Genomic DNA, 27,654 nt, shown 5'->3' with positions numbered 1-27,654 from the left:
GGGGCGAGGCGAGGCTGGACTCCGGCCGGAGCGGCGGGGAGAGCGAGGCAGCCCGAGCAGCGACCAATGGAGCGGCGCCGTCGCCTCCGCGTCGCCCTCCGGGATGCCGAGGGGAGGGCGGGCTCTGCGCGGGCGCAGCCAATCCGCGGCCTCGCGCCGGCGTCCCCGGGCCAATGCGGGCGCTCAGGAGACACTGCGGCGCGCGGCCCATTCGGCGTCGCGGGGGGCCGAGCGGCGGAAGCCGGCCAGCGTCACTTCCGGGCCGGAGGATGAGCTGCCAGCGGGGGAACGTGGCGCGCACGAGGCCGCAGCGCCACCAGAACGCGCAGGCCTTCCGCAACGACAGGCACGACGCCAGCGCCCGGCGCAAGGTAGGCGCCCCGCTCCCTCGGGGCCCCCTCGGAAGCCCCGCAGGCGCCCCTTTCTCTCCGGCTCCGGGGCCGGGGCAGCCTCTGGCCCTCCAGTGGTCCGGGCCTGGGGGTACCTAAGGGCAGAAGCTGAAGCCGCCAGCAGCCCGAGGGCCAGAGGCGCCCCCCCCCGAAGATGAGTTGAGAAAGTGCGACTGAAGGTGCGCGGTAGGAAGAGTGGCTAATAATTGTCTGACATGTAATAATGATTTATTTACACCCCGCCCCCCTGGCTGGGTTTCCCAGCCACTCTGGGCAGATTCCAACAAACTATTTAAAATGCAATGTAATCCAGGCCTGTCCATGTTTGGGTTCAATGGAACTGGCTTCCCAGTGTGTGAACAGAACTGCAGCCCCAGGTTGCTGTTCCTGTTCTGCATGGCTTAATTAGACTGATCTCTCTAGTCAGGCAGGACCCACAATGCATAGAAAGCAGCATCTTTCAAGTGTAATTTAAATACTCATCACTGTAACCATCCCTTATGAAGTGTTGGCTGGCTGAAGATGCACCTGTGACAGAGTTTAAGGTGGAAGTTCTTGTTTGGGTGTGGACTAAGGAATGATGAGCCTTACCAATTTTATTTTGAAAACAAGGAGGATTTTTTAAACAAGCAGAGTTCTGAGTTTGTTTACATGTTTAAACAAAACTAGCTTGCAATGGTAATAAAAACAATGTAAATTAATAAAGGCAGAACAAATAAAAGCCAGTAGCAGCCTATATAAATAATCAGATGCTGAAAAGCCTAGGTAAATCAAGTTTCTACCTGCACTGGAAGAGCATCTGTTTTGATGCCAGGTGAGCCTTAATGGGGAAGGCAGCATATAAGCAAGGTGCCAGAAATGAGAAAGCCTTCTCTCGTTAAATTCATGTCAGGCCCTCTACCTTGCTTCTCCCAATATGCCACCTCTGGGTGGATGAGTTTCAATAGGGACTGCAGCACAGGCCCAAATTCCTGGGTTTAATTTCATTCCTACTGTCTCTGGTACCTGAGTTTCCCAGTTGGCAGAATCAGAGTAACCAGTTACAGGCACAAGAAGCTGCTATGCATGTGATATAATATCATGTGATATTTCATGAACGTCTGTCTCAAGCTCTTTTTATTTACCTTTTTTCTCAACTAAATAGCCTCAAATACTCATTGAGCAATGAACTTCAGGATACTGCAAGATGATAACAATGCAAATATTTTAGGCTTCTTTTCTGAGCAAACAATTTTCCCAAGCAATTATTACTGTAATAAAAACAAATGATAGAAACACTATAATATTTAAAACACACCAAATTCATAACACTAGACATTAAAAAACCTTACCCAATGAATGGGCATCATGCCTGGAAAACCAGTTGAAGAAAATTTTTCAGGGCCTTCCAAAAAGCTTGCAGCAAAGAGATTGGGTGCAGGTCCAGTGGAAGGGAATTCCACAGCGGTGGAAACACCATAAAGAAAGATCTCTCCGTCATGGCCACACAACTTTCTGACGTAATGGGTGGGCACACAAAGGGAACCTCCAAAGCAGAGCTTAAGGTACAAGCAGGGTGGTATGGGTGTACTGTTGAATAAATAGCTTTGTTGTCATCTGAATTCTCTTTTCTTTGTGTGTGCCTGATGTGTATGGTGGTGAATATGACTGATCCTCCTGTTGTGATTATATTTGTTTGATAGTGTGACCTGTTGGCATTTACCGGTACTTTGAAATATATGTCCTTGGAAATGTAGCCTAAGGCCTTTAACTGTTCATATTAATACCAGTGCTTTCAATAAGATTTAGAACTGCCTAAGCCTGCAAACATTAAATGAGTAATATTTTTATTTAACAGTTTTAATAGTACTTTTTACTATAGAACTGTTGTTTCTATAATTGAATGAGGGCAGCTTCCCAATAATTTCTACATTCATGTTGAAGATATGTAGAGAGTCTTTATAAATGGTGGACATTCTACTTTCTGACATTTGCTGCTCTGGAAATGTGTTAGTCTGTTGCTGATTCCACCCTCTGATTCCACCCACTTATTGGGCAACCATGTTTTTGACCATGAATAGATGCAGTTGTAGGGGTGTTCTTGTATTATGACATTCCATGCAGGATAGTATTATGTCATTGGTCTATAGCTGCATACCTTAATGGCAGGGCTTGAAAGAGAAACATTTGTACACTGCAGGCAGTAGTCCAGTTTGATCACACACCTAAACCACATTGCTACGGGAAAGGTCAGTTTCAGGCATTGACATTTAACGAGAAACGTGGAGTGTTTTAGCCGGAGGTGAAAATATAAATTGGGATAAAGGAGAGGAAGAGGAGGTCCTGTTTGTGCAGGTGGAACACCTGGTGCTAATGGGCACCTTTGTTGGATGCAATCCAATCTACATATCTCAAATAAAGAAGAAAGAACACCATTGATATTTAACTAAAGTTGAAACACGGGGTGTGTGGGTGTGCGCGCATGCGTGCGCAAAGGCCACAGATGGAGCAGATTTTAAAACATGTTAAAAGTATTTTTCATTTATTTCTGCAGAGCATAAAGCTCTGAACAATTCCATGGGGGGGGGGGCTTTATATAACTAGTATAGTATAAATAAAAATAAAAAAGTAAAAAAGTGTCTAGTAACACCTTATAGACTAAGTTTGTTCATGCTTTCCTGTGCATTATACCAGAACAAACTTAGCTGGTCTATAAGGTAAAGGGACCCCTGACCATTAGGTCCAGTCGTGGCCAACTCTGGGGTTGCAGTGCTCATCTCGCTTTATTGGCCGAGGGAGCCGGTGTACAGCTTCCAGGTCATGTGGCCAGCATCACTTAGCCGCTTCTGGCGAACCAGAGCAGTGCACAGAAACGCCGTTTACCTTCCCGTTGGAGCAGTACCTATTTATCTACTTGCACTTGACGTGCTTTCGAACTGCTAGGTTGGCAGGAGCAGGGACCAAGCAACGGGAGCTCACCCCGTCGCGGGGATTCGAACCGCCGACCTTCTGATCGGCAAGTCCTAGGCTCTGTGGTTTAACCCATAGCGCCACCCGCGTGCCTGGTATATAAGGTGCTACTAGACAATTTTTTAATTTTTATTTCGACTGTGTCAGACCAACATGGCTACATACTGAATCTAGTATAGCATAGGGAGACTAAAGCATTTCAAATGGCTGTCTTCTCTTTTACCATTACTTAACCATATAAATTCTGTAAATTTGGGCATCATCACTGCTACTCTTTCACTGGGTATTAATTGGTGTATGCCAGGGATCAGGAAACTTTTCTACCAGCAGGCCAGCTTACTGTCCCTCAAATCTTCTGGCGGGCCGGACCACACACACATGCATGTGCACACACACGGATGGAGGGGGGCTGCTCTCTCTCCCCCAGCCCCTCCTCCTGCTTTCCTATCTCCTCCGGCAGTGGTTGGGACCCGACGATGGTGGTGGTGCCTCTTGTTTCTGGGAGAGCTTTCCCGGGCACCCGGCGTGGGGTCAGCAGGCGTTCCAAGCTCTGGCCGAAGCCCTGCGACACACCCGCCAGCCTCTCTGCCCATGGCCGTGATGCTGGCCAATCTGAAGCCTTGCCACCCGCGCGCTGAGGAAACCCGGCGCAGCTTCGGATTGGCCACCGTCGCCACCTGCCCAGAGGCATCCGTGGCTTTGGATTGGCTGTGGGAACTTCCTGGAGCCAATCCAAAGCTGCCTGTGTGCCTGTCGCGGAAGTTAGTCCCCATGCAGTGAGGCGTCGCTGCGCCATGCCAATTTAGTGTGGGGACTGCCCAGGCGGGCAGCAGGGTCCTCAGGCTGTATTAAAGAGCCCCTCGGACCTTGTCCAGCCCACGGACCTTAGTTTGCTGACCCCTGGTATAAGCCATTTGGTTGTAATTAATTTTTATTTATTTTTGCTTCTGTTTTTAGTTTTCCAACTAAAATAGAATATTGCGCCTGTACTTCACTATTCGAATAATCCAAAAGAACATATAATGGATTTGTGTTACAGTGGTGAGAGGGGACATGTTAAAATATATGAATACAACCAAGTTCTCTTTTCTGCGTATGCCTCAGTTTCTTGCTATGATTCCATGACTGATAGAGCACCAGTGCACAGTATCTTAGTGTTTCCTCTTTTAGTACACTCCCCTTTTGAATTTGAGTTTTAATGCTGTACACCTGGCTTTCTTGAAAGCAAAAATGTAGCCATGAGGCAAGTTTAACATTAACCCTGAACTATAGTATTGCTTTAAAAAAAAGAACAAGGCAGTTTTCTGTTTGTACTCATAAACTGAGATGTTCTATTGCAGATGTCATCAGGTAAGAAACCGCTTTTGTCATATGACTTACTGTATGCTTAATAAGCATGTGTCTTATCATGTGCACATATCTTACCTACTAATCCTTTACAGTTCTTGTTTATCCTGCAGTTGAGCTCTGCTGAGACTTGAGTCACTTTCACTTTTCAGCACTACTGCACAAAGCAGGGCATGAGAACAGTACAGCAGGCAGGCTCTTCAGTGGCCCTGGCTGCATCTGCTCAGGAACATCTTTCATTCCAGGCTTGACATGCTGGCACCAAACTTGAAGTACAAGAGAAATGGCCCAAATAAGGAGGATTGTGGCATAGAAGAAGCTATGCTGACTTCATCTTATGTGATTAGAGCAGGTGTTTGGCATGGCTCCATATCCATCACTTCTGCTGTGCAGATAGACCGGGTTTGGTCTTTGCTGGGCACATGCATGGCATGGGGGGGGGCCGAGAATCAAGTGCTTCTAAAATAGCCCCATTCAGGTGTTCAGTACTTTTTGTCTTCATCCCTACCTTTGCACCTGACCTTAGAATTTTGGTTCTACTTTTCTGAAAGCTGCATTGGCTTACAAGAGCATTATGACTTCTTCAGAGGTTATGCTGGTGACTACTGGAGAAAGAACCTTTTCTGTGGTGTTTCCCAAATTGTAGGACACCCTCCCTAGACATACCCACCTAGTACTATCTTTGTCATCCTTTAGGTACTAGGCATTGTCTGCCTTGGTCACGCATGCATGTAAAAGGGAAAGGGGTTGGCCACATGCAGGGCAAGATGTGGTGTGAATGGCAGCCGCTAGTATGGAATATGAATATAGCAGTAAGTAAGTAAGGTAATATAAGGAACACAGCAGGGTTAACATAAGAAAAAAAGTACCAGGATTATGTATGACATTCAAGTGAATTGCAGGATATACCAAGTTTGTGATGATACTTGTCTGAAAAGTGTCTTACAGTATTCGCTGTGTGTGAAATAAAAGAATGCCATTCCACAGTGTGGTACCATTTGAAAGGGTTTCAGATGGTACACTCAGTAATTTCCCCTAGTTTTTTAGCTAAAGAAAACAATTCAAGGATAAAATAGTATTATTAAAACTACCCCCAGAGAAGTGTTACACCAGGAAGACAAGGCTCTCAAAGGGGAAAACACTGTCCTAGAGTCTAGAGATTGTAGTCCTTGTCTGAAATGATGTGTGATCTTCAAATATATATTCTTTCTCAGACTTGTAGTGTTAACTGCAATAAATCTGTACATTTTCATCCATCTTCCTGTCTTTGTGTCTCTGTGTGTGGTTTTTTTTTAAAAGAAAGTGGAAGGTGAAGTTCTACTCTTCCTATAATTTACAAATATAAAGATTTAGAATAGCCTTAGCATAAACGGAAGAGTTACAGAAAGAAAAACATACTGCTGATTTTTAAAAAGAAAATTAAACATACTTCCTTATTAATGTAAAGCAATACATGTATCCAGTGATTGCTAGAGAGAGAGAGAGAGAGAGAGAGAGAGAGAGAGAGAGAGAGAAGTCTAGAATAGGAAGCGTAGGTCAAACAGGAAGTGGGTGTTGTGCCTCGGTTTCATAATTACAGTATTTCATGCTTCATTACCATTAAAATAATGATCCTTTTGCTTTATCATAGATTCCTGTTTGACAAGCTATAGGTAATGAATGACTTTAAGTAGCCCTTGGGAAATGTCTGCACTCCTCTCAGAGCTGCTCAGACAGAGCACTTCTGGCCATGCCTGCTTGCGTTCCAAGTACATTAACATTTCTGGGCTGCCTTTATCGTTGAAACATTTCCCTTTCCAGTTGTGATGTCATACTCCCTTAATGGAATAGCAAAGTATTTGGAAGGAAAGCTCTCCCCCCTCCCCCCTCAAAAAGGGCATTGCTTAGCAACATCAAGTTTTCTTTCAGTGCTGAAGCCTAGAACAGTTTTGAAGTTTGCCTGGTGCCTCCCCAAACTATTAAAATGGTTAAAGATGCCAGAATGCTCTCAGGAATACAAAATACGGTATCTTTTCATTTGTTTGCTTTTGCATACTAATGAATACAAACCAGAAATGTGAGGAAGAGTAAGTAGAAGCTAGCTGTGAATTTTAAAACTATTTCTCATAGTGTTCTGCTTACATGTCTATTCAGAAGACTGGCAATCTTGTTAAAACCGGGGAATTTATGGCTTGTCCTGCTGTCTTTAACATATGCCCTACAAAAGGGGATATGCATCTTTTTAAAAAAGAATGAAGCTTACTAATAGCTGTAGTTGAAACAACTTCCACAACCTTGATGATGATGATTTTATTACAATAATAATAATCCACAACCTTGATGATGATGATTTTATTACAACAACAACAACAATAATAATAATTAATAAATTTTATTTATACCCTGCCCTCCCCAGCTCAGGGCGGCTAACAAGCAATAATAAAAACAAGTTGAATGAATACAACTTAAAAAGAAGATTAAACACAACATTGAAACATTGAAACATTAAAATGCAGCCTCATCACAGGAGGAGAAAGGAAAAAGGAACGAGGGGGAGGGAATCAATTGACTCCAAGCCAAAGGCCAGGCAGAACAACTCTGAAAAGGCCCTGGCTCTGGTTGAGGCTAATCTAACTTCCTTAGGGCCCGGGACCACTAGGGTGTTGCTATATATGGACCTTAAGGTCTTCCGTGGGGCATACCGGGAGAGGCGGTCCCATTGGTATGAGGGTCCTAGGCCGTGAAGGGCTTTAAAGGTCAAACGCAGCACCTTAAATCTGACCCTGTACTCCACCGGGAGCCAGTGCAGCTGGAAAATGCCATCCATCTAGTAAATGGAAGTTGAAACCATATGAGGAAGTCAAAGAATATGTAAACGATTGGCTACACTATCGTCAGGTTAATGAAATGTTTAAACAGGATTTTAAAGTAAAAGGATTTGATGAAAATAAATCAAAGTTTGAAGTTGAGATATTAAGTAATAAATATAAAATTTTGTCTAAAATGTATAAATTGCTGCTTGATTGGCATTTGAAGGATGAGGAGGTAAAGTCTGTTATGATTCATTGGGCTAAAGATATTGGGTATAATATACAGCTGAACAATTGGGAAAAATTATGGAAGGAAGGTTTAAAATTTTCTGCATGCAATGCTTTAAAAGAAAATGTGATGAAAATGATGTATAGATGGTATATTACACCTCTAAATTGGCTAAAATGTATAAGGTAAGCAATAAATGTTGGAAATGTAAAGAAAAAGAAGGAACATTTTATCATATGTGGTGGGAATGTAAAAAGGTGAAAAACTTCTGGGAAATGATATATAATGAGATGGAAAAAATGTTGAGATATACATTTATTAAGAAACCAGAAGCATTTTTACTGGGCATTGTAGGAGATGATATAAATAGAAAAGACTGTAAGCTGTTTTTATATGCAATGACGGCAGCAAGAATATTGTTAGCACAAAAATGGAAGCAAGAAGAATTACCGATGAAAGAAGATTGGAGGATGAAATTGATGGAGTATGCAGAATTAGACAAATTAACAGGAAGAATTTGAAACCAGCAGGACCAGAGATTCACAGAAGATTGGTGTAAATTTACGGACTATTTGAAAAGTAATTGTGATGATCAGATTACATTTGTAGGTTTGCAAGAAGTTTTGTGAGGTGAATAATCTGAATTATTGCATAATTGGACAAAAAGGAAGATGTTAGTCAAGATAATTAAAGGCAATATGAATATAAAGAAATGCAGAAGAAATAATAAAAATGGGGGATCATTAGAGGTGTTGATGGAAGTCCAAAAAGATTGTATAAGATGTGAAATTTTGTGGTATGTACGATAATATGCTTGAAAACGAATAATTTTTTTTTTTTTTTAAAAAAGGAAAATGCCACCCATCTGACTGGGTTTCCACAGCCACACTGGGTGGCTCACAGCATATAGCAGAACATACTAAAACATCAAACATTAAAAGCTTCCCGATACAGGGCTGCCTTCAGATGTCTTCTAAAAGTCAGATAGTTGTTTATTTCCTTGACATCTGAAGGGAGGGTGTTCCATAGGGACAACAGCAACAAATCATTATTTATACCCCGCCCATCTGGTTGGTTCCCTATAACCTCACTTCTTGCAGCGAGGGAACTACCAGAACACCCTCTGCTCTGGATCTCAGTGTCTGGGCTGAATGATGAGGGTGGAGACGCTCCTTCAGGTATACTGGGCCGAGGCTGTTTAGGGCTTTAAAGGTCAGCACCAACACTTTGAATTGCGCTCGGAAACGTACTGGGAGCCAGTGAAGATCTTTTAGGACTGGTGTTATATGGTCCTGGTAGGTGCTCCCAGTCACCAGTTCTGGATTAGTTGTAGTTTCAAAGTCACCATTGAAGTACTTTATATTGGAGCACCTTGGTTGGAATGCTGCAGAGAAGAGGAAGATAGATCTGCTGTTGAATTTTGCTGGTGGCATTGCTGCATTATTTTTCAGTTTCCTTTAGTAATCTGAGATGACTTTATTGTGTCTGGTTATATAGACTCAGTGCTTGATGCAATATGGCTTACCTTCTGCTACACAAATTCCACAGTCTGCCCAGCTACCGTATTTTTCGCCCTATAGGACACACTTTTTCCCCTCCAAAAATGAAGGGGAAATGTGTGTGCGTCCTATGGGGTGAATGCAGGCTTTCGCTGAAGCCTGGAGAGCGAGGGGGGTCGGTGCGCACCGACCCCTCTCGCTCTCCAGGTTTCAGGAAGCTATCCACTAGCCATGGGAGACACAGCTCTCCCACGGCTAGCGGAGACCTTGCCATCACCCAGAAGCTTGGGGCACGCTGAGCTCAGCACGCCCCAAGCTTCGGGCTTCGCGCAGCGTTCCGCTAGCCGTGGGAGAGCCGCGCGAAGTCCCGCGGCTCTCCCACGGCTAGCGGATAGCAGCCTGTTCTGGGGGCTGGCGTCGGGGGGAAGCTCGGGCTTCCCCCGCCCCAGCCCCGCACCTGGGGGGGAAATAATTTTTTTTTCTTTATTTCCCCCCCAAAAAACAACGTGCGTCCTATGGGCCGGTGCGTCCTATGGGGCGAAAAATACGGTACCTAAAAATAACATCTAAACAAGGAGAGTTATCTTTGGTCACTGTCCTTCCCAATTTTTCAGTTGAGACTTAAGAAAGTTCTTTTTTTAACATAGGCACTAGAAGGATCCTGGCTGTGTGCATATGAAAAAGGGCATTCCCAAGCAACTAGGATACCATTCATTTCGTACCCAAGGTGTACTCCACATCTCAGCAGCTAGAATTTGTTTTTTTTTATAAGATATTTATTGAAGTTTTACAAAGAGCAGAAAAATACCGAATAAAAAAAAAGCAAGAGAAAAAAAGAAGAAAAATACAAAAAATACACAAATACATAAAGAAAAAAGATACAAAATACAGAAAAAGTAAATAGAAAAAATTAAAAACAAATCAATTTTTTCATATCTTGAATTTCGTTTGCTTATTTCCCTGGCCTCCTCACACCTCCCTTTTTTGTATTCCCGTTCACATAGTTAGTTCAGCAAATCCTTACCCTCTTTCATTTATCTTAACTCTATATCTCAACATATTATAACTATATATTTTCATCCGTTATCAATCCATTTTTACATTTTCTTATTAACCTTGTTGCTAAGGCCGCTTAATTTCAATCCAGCATCATTTTAACATTCATTAATTTTACAATATTTCTGCAAATAGTCTTTGAATTTCTTCCAATCTTCTTCCACCGACTCTTCTCCCTGGTCTCGGATTCTGCCAGTCATTTCCGCCAGTTCCATATAGTCCATCACCTTCATCTGCCACTCTTCCAGGGTGGGTAAATCTTGTGTCTTCCAATACTTTGCAATGAGTATTCTTGCTGCTGTTGTAGCATACATGAAGAAAGTTCTATCCTTCTTTGGCACCAATTGGCCGACTATGCCCAGGAGAAAGGCCTCTGGTTTCTTCAGGAAGGTATATTTAAATACCTTTTTCATTTCATTATAGATCATCTCCCAGAAAGCCTTAATCTTTGGGCACGTCCACCAAAGGTGAAAGAATGTACCTTCATTTTCTTTACATTTCCAACATTTATTATCGGGCAAATGATAGATTTTTGCAAGCTTGACTGGTGTCATGTACCACCTGTATATCATTTTCACAATATTCTCTCTTAGGGCATTACATGCCGTAAATTTCATACCTGTGGTCCACAACTGTTCCCAGTCAGCAAACATTATGTTATGTCCAACATCTTGTGCCCATTTAATCATAGCAGATTTAACCGTTTCATCCTGAGTGTTCCATTTTAACAGCAAGTTATACATTCTTGAAAGTATCTTTGTTTTGGGATCTAACAGTTCTGTTTCCAATTTTGATTTTTCCACCTGGAAGCCAATTTTTTTGTCCAAATTATAAGCCTCCCTTATTTGATAATAGTGAAGCCAGTCTCACACTTTATCTTTTAATTTCTCAAAACTCTGCAATTTCAATTTGTCTCCTTCTTGTTCCAAAATTTCCCAATATTTCGGCCATTTGGCCTCCATATTGAGCTTTTTCTGAGCCTTTGCTTCCATCGGTGACAACCACCTTGGGGTTTTATTTTCAAGTAAGTATATCTTATCCAGACATTAAACAATGCTTTCCTGACAATATGGTTTTTAAATGCTTTGTGTGCTTTGACCTTGTCATACCACAAATATGCATGCCACCCAAAAACATTATTAAAGCCTTCTAAATCCAAAATGTCTGTGTTCTCAAGAAGCAGCCATTCTTTCAGCCAGCAAAATGCTGCTGATTCATAATAGAGTTTAAGGTCTGGCAGGGCAAACCCACCTCTTTCCTTTACATCAGTTAGTATTTTAAATTTTATTCTGGGCTTCTTGCCCTGCCAGACAAATCTAGAAATGTCTCTCTGCCACTTCTTGAAACAATCCATTTTGTCCAAAATTTGCAATGATTGAAACAAAAATAACATTCTTGGCAATACATTCATCTTTATAGCAGCAATTCGACCCAACAAGGAAAGCTTCAAGTTTGACCATATTTCTAAGTCCTTTTTCACTTCTGACCAACATTTCTCATAATTGTCTTTAAATAGGTTTAAGTTCTTAGCAGTCATATTAACCCCCAGGTATTTTACTTTCTTAACCAATGTTAAACCTGTCTCCTTCTGAAACCTCTCTTAAACGGTGTTAAGTTTTTCTCAAGAACTTTAGTTTTTAACTTGTTCAACTTAAATCCTGCCACATGACCAAATTCTTGAATCAATTCTAATACTCTTTTAGTACTAGATTCTGGCTCCTGTAACGTCAATACTAAGTCATCTGCAAAAGCTTTCAATTTGTACTGTTTGGCTCCGACCTGTATACCTTTAATCAAACGGTCCCTTCTGATCATATTTAGCAAAACCTCCAGGACCGAAATAAAAAGCAATGGGGAAATTGGGCAGCCTTGTCGTGTCCCTTTCTCTATCTTAAATTCCTCTGTCACCACGTTGTTAACTATTAGTTTAGCCTTTTGTTCTGAGTAAATTGCACTTATACCATTTTCAAACCCTTGACCAACCCCCATCCCCTGAAGATTTTTCTTCATGAAACTCCAAGAAATATTATCAGGCTTTCTCCGCATCTACAAAAATTAAGACTGCTTTAGTATTAATGTTCACTTGCAACTTCTCCAAAATGTTAATTATATTCCTCGTGTTGTCAGACAAGTGTCTACCTGGGAGAAAGCCAGCTTGGTCTTTATGTATCTCTTCCACTAATACTTTTTTTAATCTTTTAGCCAAAATATCAGCAAATATTTTGTAATCCACATTGAGCAGGGATATGGGGCGGTAGTTCTTAAGTTGTGTCTTTTCAGACTCAGTTTTCGGTATAAGCGTAATATAGGCTTCCTTCCACGACTCTGGCGCTTTCCCCCCCTCCAAGATTTTATTACAAACCTCCTTTAGTGGTTGAATTATCCAATCCTTCAAGGATCTATAATATTTTGAGGTTAAGCCATCCGGCCCTGGAGATTTGCCCAACTGCATATTCTGGATGGCACCTTCCACCTCCTGTTCTGTTATTTTATAGTTCAGCATTAGCTTATTTTCTTGAGATTTTTTGTAATCCATTTGTTTTTAGAAATTGGTCTATATCAAACTCTTTCTGTGGCCCTTGTGTATATAACTGTTTAAAGTACCTCTGGAAGCATTTTCTAATTTCCACTGGATTCTGAATATTCTTTCCTTCCACTTCCAAGTTGGTAATGGTGTTAAGCTTTTGTCTTTTTTTCATTTGCCAGGCTAACAATTTCCCACATTTATTAGCCGATTCAAATGTCCTTTGTCTCATACCCCCTCATAACTGCTTTGCTTGCATCCCAGATTACTCTTTTTTCGATGGTGGTGTTCAAATTTATTTCAAAATAGTCTCTCAAGGTTTTTTGGGCCTTCTTGGTAACCTCTTGATCTCTAAACAAGGTGTCATTCATCCTCCATCTGAAGGTAGAATTTGCACAGTTGTACTTTCCTTATTTACCAGCTTGAACATTGTGGTTCTGGCATTTGTTGCTAAAATTTGCTGCTGCTTTTGTTGAGGATCCAGAGATAAATGTTCTCCCTTCACAAAAGTCCAAGATATTGATTTCTGTTGTTGACATTTGTATGCTACAACTTCAATGCCTCTTGAGAGGAATTCAAGCCAGCACGTGTAGACACAAAGTCAGAAAAGCTAAAGCACAGAATGAACTCAGGCTTGCTAGAGAGGTTAAAAGCAACAAAAAAGGCTTTTATGGGTATGTTCGTAGCAAAAGGAAGAACAAAGAAACAGTGGGGTCACTCAGAGGAGAAGATGGTGAAATGCAAACAGGGGACACAGAAAGGGCTGAACTCCTCAATGCCTTCTTTGCCTCAGTCTTCTCCGATAAAGCAATGCCCGACCTGAAGAATTTGGAGCAAATGATTCAGCAGAGGAAACACAGCCCAGAATAACTAAGGAGATAGTACAAGAATACTTGGCTAGTTTAGATGTATTCAAGTCTCCAGGGCCAGATGAACTGCATCCAAGAGTATTAAAAGAACTGGCAGATGTGATCTCAGAACCACTGGCAGTCATCTTTGAGAATTCCTGGAGAACAGGCGAAGTCCCGGCAGACTGGAGGAGGGCAAATGTTGTCCCTATTTTCAAAAAGGGGAAAAGAGAGGACCCAAATAATTACCGCCCAGTCAGTCTGACATCAATACCAGGGAAGATTCTGGAGCAGATCATTAAGCAAACAAGTCTGTGAGCACCTAGAAAGGAATGCTGTGATCACCAATAGTCAGCATGGATTTCTGAAAAATAAGTCATGTCAGACTAACCTGATCTCGTTTTTTGACAGAATTACAAGCCTGGTAGATGAAGGGAACACAGTGGATGTAGCCTACCTTGATTTCAGCAAGGCATTTGACAAGGTGCCCCATGATATTCTTGTAAAGAAGCTGGTAAAATGCGGTCTTGACTATGCTACCACTCAGTGGGTTTGTAACTGGCTGACTGACCGAACCCAAAGGTTGCTCATCAATGGTTCCTCTTCATCCTGGAGAAGAGTGACTAGTGGGGTGCCACAGGGTTCTGTCTTGGGCCCGGTCTTATTCAACATCTTTATTAACGACTTGGATGATGGACTCAAGGGCATCCTGATCAAATTTGCAGATGACACCAAACTGGGAGGGGTGGCTAACACCCCAGAGGACAGGATCACACTTCAAAATGACCTTGACAGATTAGAGAACTGGGCCAAAACAAACAAGATGAATTTTAACAGGGAGAAATGTAAAGTATTGCACTTGGGCAAAAAAAATGAGAGGCACAAATACAAGATGGGTGACACCTGGCTTGAGAGCAGTACATGTGAAAAAGATCTAGGAGTCTTGGTTGACCACAAACTTGACATGAGCCAACAGTGTGACGCGGCAGCTAAAAAAGCCAATGCAATTCTGGGCTGCATCAATAGGAGCATAGCATCTAGATCAAGGGAAGTAATAGTGCCACTGTATTCTGCTCTGGTCAGACCTCACCTGGAGTACTGTGTCCAGTTCTGGGCACCACAGTTCAAGAAGGACACTGACAAACTGGAACGTGTCCAGAGGAGGGCAACCGAAATGGTCAAAGGCCTGGAAACGATGCCTTATGAGGAACGGCTAAGGGAGCTGGGCATGTTTAGCCTGGAGAAGAGGAGGTTAAGGGGTGATATAATAGCCATGTTCAAATATATAAAAGGATGTCACATAGAGGAGGGAGAAAGGTTGTTTTCTGCTGCTCCAGAGAAGCGGACACGGAGCAATGGATCCAAACTACAAGAAAGAAGATTCCACCTAAACATTAGGAAGAACTTCCTGACAGTAAGAGCTGTTTGACAGTGGAGTTTGCTGCCAAGGAGTGTGGTGGAGTCTCCTTCTTTGGAGGTCTTTAAGCAGAGGCTTGACAACCATATGTCAGGAGTGCTCTGATGGTGTTTCCTGCTTGGCAGGGGGTTGGACTCGACGGCCCTTGTGGTCTCTTCCAACTCTATGATTCTATGATTATATGATGTTTCTTTTCAGAGATCTGTATCTAGATGTAAAAACCTGTTAGCCAAAACTAATGGTATAGCCCACATACTACCGAAACAATTAAAAAGCAAGAGGATGTTGTTAAACTTCTCAGTGATACTTTAATTCCTGCCCACTTGAAATGCCATGTTTTCAGTGCAAAAAAGCAACAGAGAGAAATATAAGATACAAAGCAGCCAGCTCCCACCTGTATAATTCCAGCCTGTGGAAACTGGAAATCAGCCTTTTCCTATCCCTGCCATTCTTTCTTTTTAAAAAGTCATTTTTACTTTTCAGATTTATACATTTCACTGATTTTACAATCATTTTGACATTTCAAAACTTGACTTCCTTCCCCCTTTCTGCGATTCCTTAAATTTATTTTTAATATCTTTTGCGTATCCAAATTAACTTAATTTGGTCATTTATTCATCTTCTTTAAATATATACTCTTATGAAACTATAGGCTATTACAATAATCCTAACAATGTTTTTATCTGTTTACAATTTATCTAAATACTCAATAAACCATTTCCATTCCTTTATAAAAAGGTTATCTTGATTTCTTATTCTTCCAGTAAGTTTCGCCATTTCTACATATTCCATAAGTTTTTGTATCCATTCTTCCTTTGTTGGGAATACTACTACTTTCCATTTTGGGGCAAGTAACATTCTTACTTCTGTAGTCACATACATGAATAAGTTTCTGTACAGTTTAGGTAGTTCTGTCCCTGTAATTCCCAAGAGAAAATCTTCTGGGTTTTTTACGAATGTTATTTTAAACACCTTTTTCATTTCACTACAGTGGTACCTTGGGTTACAGACGCTGCTAACCCAGAAATAGTACCTTGGGTTAAGAACTTTGCTTCAGGATGAGAACAGAAATCGTGCTCTGGCGGCGCAGCGGCAGCAGGAGGCCCCATTAGCTAAAGTGGTACCTCAGGTTAAGAACAGTTTCAGGTTAAGAACGGACCTCCAGAACGAATTAAGTATGTAACCAGAGGTACCACTATATGTATCATTTCCCTGTACAGTGGACGCTCGGGTTGCGAACGTGATCTGTGCGGAGTGCACATTCGCAACCCGCAGCGTCCGCAACCCACAGCAGCATGTTGGCGCATGCGCGGGTTGCGATTTGGCGCGTCTGCACATGTGCAAAGCGCAATTTAGTGCTTCTGCGCATGCGTGACCAACGAAACCCGGAATAAACCCATTCCGGTACTTCCGGGTTTCGGCTGTCCGCAACCCGAAGAAACAGAACCTGAAGCGTCTGTAACCCGAGGTATGACTGTAAGCCATACAGTGCAATACAGTGGCTCTTCAGTAGTTGAGTTACCGCTGTAATTCTTGTTTGATAATAGAACTTGGAAGGCTAGACAAGCAAATGTCACTAAGTAGATCAGGTAAATAAATATTTCTGATTCTATTGTCTTGCATAAGTTGAAGGCTGTAATGTGACTACCAGCACGCTTTGTGGTAGCACAGCCCTTTTCCCATTTCTCACGAGCTGTGACAACAATGCAACAAAAATGCTGACATTACAATTCTCCTCTGTTTCTTCAGGAGAATGCCATTTAGTCAAGTGTCCCTTAAGCATCTCATTTTTGGGTCCCTGCTTCTAGTCTTTCCACATTTACCTTCTGCCTTCAAGTTTCTGAACCATTAACAAACTGAATAGCGTTTTTATCTTTTCTTAATATGTAATAATACATAGTGACAACATTTGAATCAAGTGATGGGGACCATTGTAGAATTCTCAAATTTATAGACTACGATCCTCAGAATGTTGACAATTCATATTTTTTAAAATTACATTTTGTTATAACAAATTGTGATTGCAATCACATAAATATATCTGTTGGATTGTAATTAGTTCAGTTGAAACAACCATATAACAAAATACTGAAGGCTTCTTGTAGGAAGGAATTAGACAGTTTTTATTGTGTAGCATCTTTCTTTGGATTGTGCAGTTAAAATTAGCTAAGTGCCTTATAAAAACCTCACAATTCTCGCTAATATATTCAGGAAGTGTGAATTAAATGACTTAAAAGCTAACTTCTCTTTTCCTCTTGTAGTCTAAAATCTTTGTACCCATCATGATTGCCACAATGCCCTTTGCAATAAATTAGCTTACAGTTAATCTTTCCCACTCCAAGCCTTACAACCTTAGCTTTTGAACTGGGCTTATCCAAGTTTTTCTTTTGCCTTTGTAAAAAAAAAAAAAAAAAGCTATTTTCCACATTATATCTCTACTGATGCTATTATCATGCCCCTGCAAATTCTTCTTTGCTTTGTGTTTTCTGTGATATGACTTGTTTGTAATTTTAACCGTATACATTTGTAATATGCAAAGCATTTTTTTCTTTTAAAAAATTGCTTTGTTTTTCCTGCCAACACTTGACCTTGAAGTCTGAGTCATCTTAGTTTTCTCAGTGCTTACACTGTTTCCATGAAGAAACTTTAATGGGATGAATACAGGCAATTTAAACCACCCTTACAAACAGAAACAAAACTGTTTGCATTCTAAAGCAGTTATTTTTCATTGACTTTTTCTTATTTATTTATCTATTTATTTATTTTACTTTACTTTCTCCTGATCTGCTGTATTGTAGTGAATATCATTTGGGTAACCGTAGCAGATGTGGAATTCATAATTGTGAAAGCTCAGCTTTCACATTTACCGGTAGTTGTTGCTTTGTTTCTTAAACTGTGTTTCTGGTTCTTATGGCTGTGAAAAATAAACTTGAGAGCATAGTGCCAGTCTTAACTCCACGCTGTCCTAACGGTCCGAGGACAGGATAAATACAAGAAAGAATATGCTTATAAGGGGCTAAAGGAATTGTGCATGTACCTAATGAAATATAATTTTCACTGTTGTTTCTGCAATACATCAGCAAAGGCAATCTTAATACTCATCAGAGTCTTCGCTTGGCAGTTTGGGACCATCAGCTGCACATGTGATTCCCAAATGTTCATAGAATCAGGGGGGGGCCACTAGGTGGCGCATCGGAAGATGGCTGACAATAAAATCTCTCCGACCCACACGAGGTAATTTGGAGGCTATGATGGGGGTAATTAGCCTCCTTAACCCCCCCAGGATTGTGGGGGGGGGACGGCCCTTGCCTGCTGTGCCCTATACCACCCCCGAATTTGTGGGGGTGGGGGCACTAGGCACAAAGCCCTCCTGTGGGATTCCGGCACTCCTGGACGCCGTCCCTGATTCGCGCCGCTAGTTGCAAGCATCTTCAAAAGAAACAATTTGGACGAGATAAATTGCACATGCTTCAAGGAAAAAGGGGAGTAAAGACTGCTGACAGAAGAGATCTCTGATAACAAGACAAGAATAAAATATGAGAAGATACGTCAAGATACGGTATGACTGAGGGGGGAGGGGGAAAAAAACCTGCCTTCCTTTTCCTTATGTGATTTAACAAGAATCCCCTCCCCTAATGAGTCAGAAACTAAGGACTTAAGCTGTGGATTTAAGGCTGTGTGGAGATAAACTTTCGAACCAAAGCAATGTTTCAAGATGAAGCTGGAAAGCTAAGAGTTTTGGAATGACGCAGTTAAAAATGCCGTCGCCATTTTGGGAGGCATTGTTGGAGCTCTTGGGTCTGGGAGGAGAAAGAGAGAAATAGAGTTGTTTACATATCGTGGATCAACTCCTCGGTGGGACTTAAGAGCGACAAATGCCAAATTCATGATGGAAAGAGCGATGCTATCTACGAAGGAGATATATGGAAACCATCTGGACTTAGTGGAGGAACGGGAAATCCACACAGGATTATTATTTTGCTTATCGGCTTAAGGAGACTAACAGAAGAGATTGTAAAGGAAAAATAGAAATTATATGAACAAGATATGATGTGGAAACACCAAGATAAGACTGGATAGAATTATGAATTTTGTTTGGACTGATTGGGACTGATTTGGACATTAACGCAGTAATAAGAAGATGATCTGAATCCCCCTTTGGATCTTGAAGTATGGGTTCCCCCAACAAAATTTAAAAATTTGGCTTTGTAATTTGGAATTTATGTGATGTGATTTAATGTGATGTGATTGGCCAGTTAATAAAAATTATTTAAAAAAACAAAAACAAATGTTCATAGAATCAGAATTGTGTTGAGTTAGAAAGGGACCCCAAGGGTCATCTAGCACAACCCCCTTACAGATGGCTATCCAACCTCTGCATAAAAACCTCTAAGGAAGGAGAGCTCACAAGGTCCTGAGGGAGTCCGGTCCACTGTCAAACAGCTCTTACTGTCCGAAAGTTCTTCCTGATGTTTAGTCGGAATCTTCTTTCTTGTAAGTTTGACTCCTATTGTTTGTACCTATTGAAACTTACTTTGGGCCCAGTTCTCCAATCTGTTATGGCCATTTTGAATTCTGAATCTGTGTATAAGGTGACATTAGAGAAGTTTATAAAATTATCCATGGCATGGAAAAGTGGATAGGGAAGAGTTTTTATCCATCTCTAAAAGTACAACTCATGGACATCCAATTAAACTGAATGTTGGAAGGTTGAGGGAAGATAAAAATAAATACTTCTTCACACAGCACCCACAGGCGGCAGGACTATATGATCAGACAAATTCACGGAGGAGCTTACTATGATGTGCCTCCACAGCTGGAGGAAGAAGAAGAGTTTGGATTTGATATCCCGCTTTATCACTACCCTAGGGAGTCTCAAAGCGGCTAACGTTCTCCTTTCCCTTCCTCCCCCACAACAAACACTCTGTGGGGTGAGTGGGGCTGAGAGACTTCAGAGAAGTGTGACTAGCCCAAGGTCACCCAGCAGCTGCATGTGGAGGAGCAGAGAAGCGAACCCGGTTCCCCAGATTACGAGACTACCGCTCTTAACCACTACATCAGCAATGCATCTGAATACCAGTTGCTAGAAGTCACAGGAGACGAGTGAGCTTAGGCTTCCCACCTTTGTTCTGGCAAAATACAGGACAGGGCAGGGCGGTGCGGTTGGGGGACAGTTTTTAAAAAAATTCTGGTGCTGAAGTGACTTGAAAGCAACCCATTACAATCTATTGCAACCTAACTGGATTGCATCTCTGGATGCACACGCACACACACACAATGGATTTTACATTGAATTTTACATTGAAATACAGGACAATCCTGTGTTATACAGGTGGCAACCCTAAGTCTGCTCTTGTGCTCAAATCCTGCTTGCAGATTTCCCACATGCATCTGGTTGGCCATTGTGAGAACAGGATACTGGAATATATGAGCCATTGGCATGATGCATTAGGCTCTTCTTATGTAGTTAAATCTGATTAGTCAACAAGGAGTCGAGTTCTTGCGGAGATAATGTTGCGATAGTAGGATGAGTAGCTTCCCGCTCACTGTTGGAATAGCTGAGTCACCTCTCTCTCTCAGTAGGTACAAGGGGAAATTTACTATGCACTGATGTTTGGCCAGAGTGTCAAACTAGCCTAGCATGGTGATGTTCACATGCTAATACATGATGCTTAACACTACTGTAAACATCTCTAATAAGAAAGTTGCTAGCAGTGTTAATTTTGACTGATTGGAGAGAACATTTGCAAATGCTTCCCTTCATCCTTGCAACTCCCTGCCTTGCAGTGATGGAGGCCAAGCAGAGAATGGTTGTGATTTTTATTTGGAGCCCTTGGTGGTGGTATAATATTGCTAGTTCTTTTCTTCAGCTGTCTGTGTCTGACAACATGTGTCTGACTCACAGCTGATGGGATTTCCAAAAGCTGTTTAATATGGAACTGTGTGTTTGGTTAAAAGGGTGACGTGAGAAATCTCACCAGGTATTTCTAAGGCTTTTGGCTGCAATCCAGAAAGCTTTTTTGAATGTCCCCAACTAAGTCTGCAGTCAAACAATAAGTACCGTATTTTTCGCTCGATAACACGCACCTGACCATAACACGCACATAGTTTTTAGAGGAGGAAAACAAGAAAAAAAAAATCTGAATGAAACAGTGGCTGTATCATTTTTGTGCTTCATGCTGCGGCCACAGACGTGTGATTTGACGGTGACTTTGGGGTAGCCCAATGCAAAGATCCTGAGGATCCATGTGGATCCATGCTTTGTAACCACGTTTTTGCACCATTGCAGCCCTGTTTTTGCATCAGATCATTGCTATGTGATTTGATGGTGAATTTGGGGTAGCCCAATGCAAAGATCCTGAGGATCCATGTGGATCCGTGCTTTGTAACCACGTTTTTGCACCATTGCAGCCCTGTTTTTGCATCAGATCATTGCTATGTGATCTGATGGTGAATTTGGGGTGACTCAATGCAAAGATCCTGAGGATCCATGTGGATCCGTGATTGGAACCACGTTTTAAGTGGGGAGGGAAGGAAAAACATAGAAGGGACAAGGAGCACGAGAGGGGTGTGCGGAGAAGCAGCTGGCTAAGAATGCAGGAGAGGGGTTTTACCGGAGGGAGGAAAGGAAGGCAAAAATTCCCCCCAGCCACCCACCCAAGCCAGCCAGCCAGCTCTCTCTCTCTCTCTCCCCCTCCCACCTGCATGTTGCCTGCGAGTCCCTAGACGCACGGAGAGGAATTAGAAGGAAGGACGCTCTGCTTTCCCCTCTGCTTGCCTGGAGGGGAGGGGTTTTCTCTGCTCTTTGTTCCGTTTGAGCAAATACAGTAAGGAAACAGAAGAGGGTGGGCAGTAAGACCCTGAGGCAGAATGCAGGAAAGCAGCAGCTTCCTCTTTTCAAGGCTTCCCTTCTCCGGACGATTTGATATTTGCCTGATTTTTGCCTTCACTCGCGCCTGTCAGCTCCAGGGACCACACATTCGCTCAATAACACGCACAGACATTTCCCCTTACTTTTTAGGAGAAAAAATCTGCGTGTTATAGAGGGAAAAATACGGTAGATTGGTTCATTCTTTCCATAAAAATCATAGCATGTGCCTTTCCTCAAGCAATCCAGAAAACAGTGTAACTAATGCTGACAAAATTTTGAACAGCTTTTCATAGATCATACACATTACATCGCATATGGTTTCTTAAAGTTTTCAAAACTAGAAATAATGAAGTTGTCACTGATTTGTGAGATTTTGTATTTCAAGTTCAACTAAGCAAATGCAAACTCTTCATATTCCTTTTAGAAAATCAATGCAAAAATCCATGAAGGGCTATGTCAGCATTGTAAGGAAGTCCTGGAATGGCGTGTAAAATTCAACAAATACAAGCCACTAACGCAACCTAAAAAATGGTGAGTAAATATTGTTCCATAGCTTACTACTTTGCTGTTATTACATGTGCTCAGTGCAGACCAGTATGTACTGAAGGTACTTGACTGTATTCAGATGTCAAGATGACCCAAGGTGTGACACAGCCACAGTCTTGTGATTTCATGAAATAAATTTGTGAGTAATGAGGCATGCTGAAGAAATGTTGATACAAAAGCCATGCAAAGTAAAGACTGTCATTAAATTGGAGCTATGGAACACTTCCTTAAAGTTAATCTAGGTGAATAGTCTTCAGTGGACTTTGAACTATCTTAGACCTCCATTGCTTGAATAATCATTAGTTGCTCTTCCATACATTCAGAGACAAATGATGTATGCAGGCATGCATGTAAATAAGCTTCAGTGTATTATTTTTAAATGAGAAGCAGCCTCAGGAGTCTGCAGTTTTGAGCAGGGCAATGATAGGGTATGCAGGACCCTGCATGGGGAGGAAACCGTTTTGAGAGGGAGAGATTTCAGCACTCCCTTTCCATTCACTTACAATCAAGCCTGTCTGCTTTTCATTAATACAAAACAAAAATCTGGGCTTTGTGACTTGTGTTTTTTGCTCAGTGTGTCATTTGCTTCTCAGAAGGAGTAATACCTTTGCAACACTAGGTGATTCATACAGAGGAACGCCTTGCAGTTATAAACAATCTTTGGGCTTGCCTTTGTTTTTGAAAGTGTTGTATCACTCAAAGTCTCTATTGCGAGGAGGAAAGGGTGTGTTTGAAACGACCTTTGTGACTCAGGCTGCTTTCTTATGTACACTTCCATAGGAGTGAGTCCTGCCAAACTCATTGGGACGTACAAGGCAATTTTATGTTTAGAAGTCAGGGCTATGTTTTGGTGGCCCAAGTTTGATGAAGTAGCAGAATCTGATAACTTTCAGAGTAAGCCAGTGGCCCTTGCTCAGTGTCACTGAGTTGGGATTTATACTGGACTGTTACCTTACTGTAGAGAAGGTGAGAACTACTGACTCCTGAAGAAACTGCCACTGATACAGGGTATAAGCAACAAGCAACGTGTTCTTTGTGTTGGTTTGTCTTTTTAACATTTTGTGCGTCTGGGGAATATGCGCAGCTGGAAAATCTGCTTCCAAGAAGCCTTGTGCCAGGGATGTAGAATGTAATGCAGGAGAGGGGAACCTTCTCTAACCCTTTGGGAAGAAAGGAGGTATTACATATTGCAAAATGAAGAAGAAAGAAACAAGCAAAACCCTCTCATTCTCACAGGATTTCAAAGCTTCTGAAAATCATTCAAACATCTCTCTTACTCGGCTATCTGAAATTTGAAAGATATGCAGCAATCTTTTGTAACAAACAGTCTGGTTAACCATTTTAATTCAACTTTTGTATTCCTTTTAATAGTGTCAAATGTCTGAAGAAGACTGTAAAGGATTCTTACCACATCATCTGCAAACTGTGTGCTCATGAATTAGAGCTATGTGCTAAATGTGGAAAGAAAGAAGAAATTGTGATTCCGTAAGCATTTCACTTAACATTTGTGTATCCCAATTTATTTCACACAGGTGTTGGCAAACTTTGGTGTCTAGCCAGAAACATTCTGATGCCTGGACCTTCCTTGCCTAATGGGCAGGCAGGAGCAAGTTCAAAGCCACATCAGAATCCAGGCTTGGACCAAGCTCCAGAGCTGGGAGGAAGTATCAGGTTCCTCCTCACAGTGGCAGTGAAAGTTAAATTGTCCAGCCCTGCTTATTTCGTGATCTATACCTTAGATTTGATGTGTGTAACTGGTCTTGGAGTAGCTTTGAATGTGAGATGGAAGGGGAAGGAAACGCAAGCATCTGCCATGCTCCATGTGTCTTGTTTATCACGGCCAAAATGCAGCTCTTGTGTCTTTTGGCACGGTCTCCTTGTGCCGTGCAAATGCTGTTCCTGCATGTGAAGCATCTCCATCTCTCTTTGGGCAGATGTGTTGCAGTGCTGGTTGGAGAACGAAGTGTGGCCTCTTACGCCGCCTCCTCTTCAGCTTTTCAGTAATGATGACACAAAATTTAGTATTTAAAGCATCTTTACCCTGCTCTTCACCCCTGTAGGCGCCAAGAGCAATGTACAAAAGATCAGTAATGAACAAGGCATCCCCTCCCCTAGGGCTTTCAATCCAAAAGGCGGGAAGAGGAAGGAAGAGGAAAACTAACCAAGTCAGGCACCAGTTATTGAAGTCACCAAAGTCTCATAATAACCAGCATGAATGGAAACTGAAGAGAGTGAGGGAACCAGAGGAGTCTGGTCTCTTAATAGAGCCAACCGAGTGGCCTTGCTTCCTAGGTCTTTGTATCCTGATGGAATGATGGTTGTGGGAGAGGAGGAGTCATCAACTTCAGTGCTTCCACATGAGGATGCCTAGGTTTGCCATCTTAACCACAGGCTTGGACCCTTCCCTTTTCCAGTAATTTGCTACAACAAAATGGGGCACATTGATGAAACTGTACGAGTTTGGTTACATAAAGGAGTTCCATTAGTAATGCAAATGCTCACACCTTGGCTGCATCTATTTATATACATGACTAGGCTGGAACTACCAGAGTTAACCTAATTGAGCTGCTTGTGGAAATCATTTTTAAGCACCTCACCAAATGTTGATTTTTAGCACAATAGCTTTTAAAACATGCTATGAGTTTTTTCAATATAGTTGTTCTGATATGCATCAATTTTGCAACAGTCAGACAACAATGGAAAAATGCTGTTTTCTTCCTAACTAGCATATCTATAGCATTTTTACAGAAATTGGTTATATGACTGATAACTACCTGGATGCTGACCTCACTTGTAGTGAGCAATCTCTTCTCTCTCACTCAAACACATAATATCTGGGTCATTTCAGGAACTCCTATGTTCTTAAATGCTTCCAGATCTGGAGGCTAATTGTTTCCAGTAATATTACAGCAGGGTCAGCACTTACCTAGGCATTAAAAAATAAACCAGGAGGAGATACTGGTATTCAGTGATATGCTATGTGAATTGTGGGCACTCTCCTTTAATGGCATATGAGAGCACAGCTCAATTTTTTTTAATAACAAAAAAATACCTTCCCATTTTGGTCAACTGCCTATGATTAAAACTGTTGCCCACATGCGAACACTAAACAAAATTTTATTTCTTTATTTCATTTAGTAAATTTTTCTGCTGCCCTTCTGCCAAGGATCACAGAACAATTAACAGTATAAAAACCCCAAATGAATAACATAGTAACAAACAAAAACAGTTACCTCCCCCCAGATTAAAAAGCCATAGATTGTTTAATTAGCCAAAGACCTGGGAAAAGAGAAATGTGCCTCACCAGGGAGAGCATTCCACAAGTGGGGAGCCACCACAGAAAAGTTCTCGTGTTGCCACCCTCCACATCTCTTGCAGGTTGGTTCCCATGGGGAGAGGTGGTCCTTGAGGTACTGCGATCCGGAGACAGATAAAGTCTCAAATGATGCTTCATAGTTAATAGATTCAACAGAAAAGAGAAACCGGACCTAGGTTAGGCTATGTAGAGCAGAACAGCTCTCTTTATTACCCCACACCAGCAGTTTCTCCTTGCTTCCCACGAAGCATTACTGTGCTGTTCTGGCCAGCATGACTGACGGGTTGAGGTTGCATTACCCTCATGGTTGCCCCGGATCAGACATGTCGGACCTGTTGACCGCAGTTGACTGGTCAATTGCAGGGTTGATCTTGGTCGATCGCGGGCCGAGGCAGCCAGAGCACAGGAGGCTCCTCACCAGCCAGAAAGGCAGCGGGAGCTGGGCGTGAAAGATGCACGTGCACAACAAAGGCAGAAGGAGAAGCCGGCGGGAGGAGGAAGAGGGCGGAGGCGCATGCAGACGGAAAGGCATGCTGTGTGTGTGTGAGAGAGAGAGAGAGAGAGAGAGAGAGTGCTGGTTGGGGGGTGGGGGAGAGGAGAAGCATCGCCCAGAGCTCTGCAGCCCATCTGCTTTGAGGGGGGAGGCGGGATCAGGATCGCCTGCACGGCTCCCTTTGACAAGGGCGGGGGGAGCATCTGGCACTGGGCGAAGCAGCCAGCGCCCACCCACCCTGTACCCAGCCCTGCCCCCTCAGGGGAAGCAGCCAGTGCCCGCCCAGCCTCTACCCATCTCTGTCCCCTCGGGAAACAGTCAGTGCCCACCCATCCCTGCCTCCTCAGGAGAAGCAGCCGGCGGTGCGCACCCACCCACCCTGCACCCATCCCTGGGTGGTAGATCACTGCCAGTTTTTATAGTGGATCGTAGACCACAGGCTACTCCAAGTTGGACATGCCTGCCCTAATCTATGCCATATGACCCTACCCGGATCCTGAGATCATCTTCCGAGGCCCTCCTTTGTGTGCTGCTTCCTCAAGAGGTCCAGAGGGTGGCAGCATGAGAATGGGCCTTCTCTGCAGTGGCTCCCCGTCTGTGGAAAGCTCTTACCAGGGAGGTTCGCCTGGCGCCTTCGTTGTACACCTTTAGGTGCCAGGCAAAAACGTTCCATTTTAATCAGGCCTTTGGTTGATTTGGCTGATATCAAAATGTGTTTTTTTTTAAGGGAGGAAGGTTATTGGGTGGTGGTTGTTTTTATTTTGATATTGTATTTTGTGGTTTTATATTTTGATTTTATTCTGTGAACTGCCCTGAGACCTGCGGGTATAGGGCGGTATATTAAGTAAGTAAGTAAGTAAGTAAGTAAGTAAGTAAGTAAGTAATTAAATACGTAAGTAAATAAAAATATTTGTATGAAATATTTGTATGAAAAGTCTCTTCTCCTCCTGCATCACATCCCAGTTTCAAAATTCAGGGATGAAAGCTGGAGAAATGATACTTTGTGTATTTTGTCATAGGATTCAGACAAGTCTAGAGAACACTGAGCATGAACCTTCCAAAAACGATCAAACAAGAAACAGAAATGTTGAATTTGAGGAAAGCCATGAATTGGACTTAAGTGGCGAGGAAGATGAAGATCTGGATTTACTGGTGAAGAAAATTATAAACTTAAAGCCTGAAAGGACCTGAGTCTAATTATCTCTCAAGGGAGAAGAGTTTGGGTACAAATTCCATTTCCAGCCAGGAGATTGCTTATTATTGGACACTTTTGCAGTTTAAGGTTCATGGTATCTGGAATGGTTAGCACAAACCTTATGCCTGCATTTTCTTAAAATTTGGTAGAGAATACTACCATTTAATAAACTTTTCTTTAAAAATG

The 27,654-nt window shown here is 42.3% G+C and overlaps 1 protein-coding gene across 1 annotated transcript; it reads left to right on the top strand.

Annotated features, from left to right (window-relative positions):
* Nucleotides 1-173: 173 nt before the first annotated feature.
* Nucleotides 174-27,654, top strand: LOC310745009 (uncharacterized protein C9orf85 homolog; the record flags this gene model as incomplete). The annotated part of the gene is made up of 4 exons (XM_083577206.1): nucleotides 174-371; nucleotides 22,343-22,449; nucleotides 23,836-23,949; nucleotides 27,293-27,654. 4 exons carry the CDS (start codon nucleotides 174-176, stop codon nucleotides 27,462-27,464), a joined length of 591 nt encoding a protein of 196 aa, XP_083433332.1. The 3' UTR covers nucleotides 27,465-27,654.

Source organism: Podarcis filfolensis, assembly GCF_964270895.1.
Source record: "Podarcis filfolensis genome assembly, chromosome: 11".
NCBI lineage: Eukaryota > Metazoa > Chordata > Lepidosauria > Squamata > Lacertidae > Podarcis > Podarcis filfolensis.
The sequence above is the reverse complement of the archived record's forward strand: the minus strand, read 5'-3'. Positions and strand labels throughout refer to the sequence as shown.